The following is a 4,849-nucleotide window of genomic DNA, read 5'->3' as shown; positions in this document are numbered from 1 at the left end:
AGCTCCGCGTGCGCTCGGGGCGTGGGGATGCGGGGACCCGGCGACGGGGCGGGGGGCGGGCCGAGACCTCCCACGGCCCCCGGCCTCGGCCTGCGCTCCCCCGCGCGTCCTCCCGCGCCCGCCAGACTGGAGGGGATGCGCGGCCAGGCGCATCCGGGGGCCTCCCCGCACCCAAGTCTGAACCCCGAAGACCCCGGCCCCTTCCGGCCAGCCAAGGGCTTTCCTAGGAGCCCAGAAGTGGCCGCCGCCGCCACTGCTCCTCCTCCCACCGATCTGTGCCTCCACCCGGCAGGGGTCCTTTAGGCTCCCCTAGAGGCTCCAGGGGCACATCCGGAAAACCAGGCCGGTTAGCCGGGCCACCAAGAAGGGGGGCCGAATGTGGGCGCGCCGAACCTTCTAGAGGTCTCTCCCCGCGAATCGCAGGCGCGCTGGGCTTTCCCTGCTCCGCCTGGCTGCCGGCTTGGCCCGGGGACCAAGAGGGAGAGACAAAAGGGGGCGGGAGAGAAAGAAGGGAGGAGGCCATGTGGATTTTATTTGTCTTCCGATGACCGTATTAATAAATTAAATGGGAGCGCCAGCGTGTGCGGGCGAGAGAATATTGGGCCGAGATAAACCTCGCCGGCCGCTGCCCCTGCCAGGCCGCCATATACAATGCGGAGATGATGAATAGGACGGAGAGGAGATCGAAGCGGGCCTAGGCTGGCTCCACTCTCTCCAACAAAACTATAGGGCAATTAATTGTGGCTTGTCCCCTCATCCTTCATCTCCTGGTGGCACATATCGATGGAGATTACTGCTGATGGACCATTTTATCACCTTAAATAAACAGTCGCCACCACTCCTAACCTCAATCTAATATATGGCTCTATGTTCAGTTTCAGGGCGCTAGATAACGAATAATGTAAAAGAGCTAAATCATATGTGTTATGGGACGGGGCTGGGCCTGCACACAAAAAGAGAGAAAAGGGAAAAAGAAAAATAGAACAACACAAAAGCCCACACAGTGACTCCGAGCCTGCCTCCCACCAGGGACCAGGTCTGAAATCTAAGTCGCAGGGCGTTGACAGCAGGGACACTGGGCGGGAGAAGCAAAGCTAGTGCGCCGGTGGCAGGAGGACCCCACTGGGGGCGTTAGGGGGCTCTGAAGCTCCCCAAAACAGGACCTACGTTTCCCAACTGGTGGGAAGAGATTGGGGAAGGTCAGAAAATACTCACCCTTCTTTTAGCTCTCTAACCCTTCAACAGGACAAACCCCAGATTCCTTTCTCTCCCACAGCCCCCTTTCCCCCAAGCGCTAGCAAAGGGTGGCACTACCAACAGGAAAGCCTTGCACCCTACTCCTACACCTGGGCACCTGCTAGTGCTGTTCCTACTACTGTTCCCTGTGCAGCAGGAATCCCTCAAACACGAGAGACCGAGACTGCCACCTGGGGAAGTTACAAAGTGCCCCTACTCCACAGGGAGTCACTGAGAGCGGACTTAGCTCCCAACTCCCTCCCAGATACAAAAAAGAACGTCTTCACTTGAAAGGCATGGGAGGAGGCAATCTGCATGGCCCAGAGATGGCCCAGTACCGTTCGTACAAACACCAGGGGCGCCCTGTGGCCACCTTTCACTACCTTCCAAGAGTAGTGACGGGGTCTCAAGCAAAGTACCAGCTCTGGGAGCCCCAGAAGAGGCCACAGCCAAGGAGCCTGAGGTAATCAATGGCTTCAGGCAATCAGGCAGCAAATTTGGGCAGTAACACCAGAGAAGGAAGGCAGGCCCCACCCTCTGTTTCTATCACACAATGCCCACCGGTGTTAGGGAGATGAAAAAGGGGGCAAAAAAGCATTGGGAGAGTCAGTGGAAAGTGGAATTCAATCGTGCGATAAAATAACCCACAAAGTTAGATAAGAGAAATACAACAGAAGAGTTTGCGGGGGCTAGCTTTTACAGTGTCTGCTGTTTTTAATTGTGTGTGTGTGTGTGTGTGTGTGTGTGTGTGTGTGTAAGCCACAGGACCCTTCTCGATGCCTTCTCTATGGCATTTGCCAAAGATGTCAATAAAGTTTCAAGGTGAAAGGAATGTTAATGATTCCTAGTGTTACTGGGTTTTTGCTCCCAGGCAAAGAGTTACTCTTCCAAAGGGAGAAGGGAAGTGTGGAGGTCCCTTTCTTTGCCTTGTAACAAAAAGAGAAAATGGCCTGATACCCGTTTAAATACAAGGTAATAAAATGAAGCAATGCCCAGTGGTGATTTCACAGAATTCTTTTAGAGGAAGATGGCAAGAGACTAAAAGGAAACTAGGAAAACGAGAGCAGAATAAATAAGTACTCCCCTCTGCCCGCCTCTCACCCCGCCCCGCCCCACCCCCACCCTCCTAGAACCTGTCCGCGACGCTGAGGTTTTCACCGTCTTTCGAGTAACCTAGGAACTTCCCCCCCAACCGAGGCAGGGGACGGGGGAGAAGTTTCCCACCCTTTGCATTTCTGTTTTGTTTTGATCCCCTCGTTAGATTAACCTCAATCACTTCTCACTCCATCTTCGCAAAAACACATCCCAAGGGTTCAAAAGAGTGTGTGCTCCTGCCCAGAGAAGTTTCTGAGAGACTGGCAGGCCCGGTCCGCCAGCACTGCACAGAACGACCTCAGCTTTGTTTTCTTTCTCCATTGCCCCTTAATTAGGGTGCGACGTGAAGTTTAACTCTAATAGGACAGTTGGGCCGTTTTCCCCTTCTGTGTTTTCCCCTACACTTTGCACAGGGACGCCGGCCCGTCGACTCAAAAGGGGATACCAGAAGATTCACACGATAGGAATAATTTAGATAAATCATAAATCTCCTGCGTCCAGAAGGAAAAGTTACCTGGGCAATAAACTAGTTCAAAGCCACATATTAATTAGCAATCGATCCCAGTTCTGTCTCCGATTGATCTAGGTTCTTCTCTGGTGAAAGTGCCCAGAACCTCAAGATTTCCCTGCAAACAGTGTAGTGGCTCAGGGCACAGCCTGGGATTTTGGGGTGTACTGCTGGCATTTTTTCCAACACTCGTTTAATTCAGAAGAGAAACCTCAAGCTTGATGAGGCACCCTCAGTCCACAATCTCTACGTTTTATTTGGCGGTCAGAAAATGTCTTTTCCAAAGCATTTCTTGTCTTTCTTAATTCACATTTTTAAAAAAAAAGAACTGCTTTGAAAACAACACGTTCAAGAAATTCAGTAGGAGATAAGTATTTTTTTTTAAATCCACTAGGACAATATAATTTTCTAAAATTTCCTAAAGCTCCGAAGTACAAAAGTCTTAACTGCAGGGCAAATTCGAGTTGAAACCCTCATTTTAGACCAGTACTTTACCCTCAAACTCTAGACAGGAAAAAAAGTAAATACAACTGCTCCTTTTGTTAGTTATAATTATCTCCATCAGAAAAATTATCCCCATCTCTTACGAAAAGACTAAAATACCTCCAGTACTAGGTTCATGTCCAGTGTTTTCTCATCAAAGTAATGACAACGGGAGCCCTTTCACTAAAACCTGGAGTTGTTTTGTTTTTACAACGAATTAAGTTCTTGGAGCGTAGACAGTCTGCAAGAGGGGGCTTATTCGACACAGAATGATAACACATGTTTATCACCCACTTTCCTCAGACAGAAACTAAACGGAGAAATGAGATGAAAACAGCCGAGTGAGGGCTGCTGTTTGGAGTCCTGGACTGCTTCCCACCTGACTCTTAACCTGCCTTAATCGTCTCTCCAGAGATCTCTGGAAGTGTACTGAGCACTTACACCCACGGCCTTAGGTGTGACTATAACTTCTGAAATTACGAAAAGAACTGGCTACCAAGCAATACACATCCTTGGTCAGTATTTAGAGTTTTGCTTCAAGACCTCACGATGGACCTGTACTGGGGAGGTCTGAAACTCTGAATATAGGCATCCAAGCGGGAACATACCCTCCAGTTTTAATTAGGCATTTGCCATTTACTCGGGAACAAAGAGAGCGCACTGCTCATACGAAACTAACTACTGTCACTTTTATTTATTTATTTTTTAAAAGAAATAAGTAAACCACCAAGCACGCCTACGGATTGCGGACGTTTTACACGATTAAGGGTGCACGGAGGACGCGGGATCCGCAGGGAACGACCCTCCCCTGAAGTCGGAAATGTTTTCTCATTGAGCAGTTGCCAATTTTTCTTTTTGCCCTTTTCTAAATAGAAGACCCAAGAACAGTGCCCACTTGCAGGGAGATACTGACCCGGCGTCGTCCAAAATCCCTGTTCCCGCAGGGCCCGGCCCGCCAGCAGCTCGAGGAGGGTCCCCCGACAACCCCGCGGCCCGAAAATGAGCAGATGTAGTTAACTCCAGAGGTAAGGCAGAGAGGAGGAGACCCAAACCCTGGAATTCACGCGCCCCAGAAATGCTGAGAGCCCCTCGGGTGTTCCACTAAGGCCGGGCCAAGCCCGTCTCCGGCACTCCCCAGCGTACGCTGCTCGTACCCGCCGAGCCCGGGGCCCAATCCCGCGGGAGGGCGGGGAGCTGAGAGCCCGGGCCTGGGGCAGCGCGGGTCTTAAGGGCTTGGGGCTGCGAGGCAAGGGATGAGAGGAGGACAAGATATCGCCAAGGTGCCTTCGGGCAGCTCATCCGTTCCCTTTCCTTCTCTAACATCGGAAAAACTTGGCCACCGTGGCCCGGGGCGTGCAGAGCCGTGGCCTGGACCAGCCCGCCACCCGGAGTCCCGCTCCTCCGACCCGCTTCCCAGACGGTCGCCCGGCTCGACGGCGCCGGCGCCCCTGGAGAGCGCGCGCCGGCTGCGGCTACGTACGGTTGTTGGGGTCGCTGGTGTGTTGGTTGAGCGGGATGATCTCCATG

At 52.2% G+C, this 4,849-nt stretch overlaps 1 protein-coding gene across 1 annotated transcript in view; it reads right to left on the bottom strand.

The window, feature by feature from the left end:
* PRDM6 (PR/SET domain 6) overlaps positions 1-4,848 on the bottom strand; it is a 102,624-nt gene extending 97,776 nt beyond the window's left edge. The window contains exon 1 of the mRNA XM_029941534.1: positions 4,803-4,848. Coding sequence (XP_029797394.1) covers positions 4,803-4,848 — 46 coding nt within the window. The remainder of the gene's footprint in view (positions 1-4,802) is intronic.
* Between the last annotated feature and the right edge of the window lies 1 nt (position 4,849).

Source organism: Suricata suricatta, chromosome 6 (genome assembly GCF_006229205.1).
Source record: "Suricata suricatta isolate VVHF042 chromosome 6, meerkat_22Aug2017_6uvM2_HiC, whole genome shotgun sequence".
In the NCBI taxonomy this organism is placed as follows: Eukaryota; Metazoa; Chordata; class Mammalia; order Carnivora; family Herpestidae; genus Suricata; species Suricata suricatta.
Note: the sequence above shows the minus strand (reverse complement) of the source record. Positions and strands in the feature narration are given on the sequence as shown.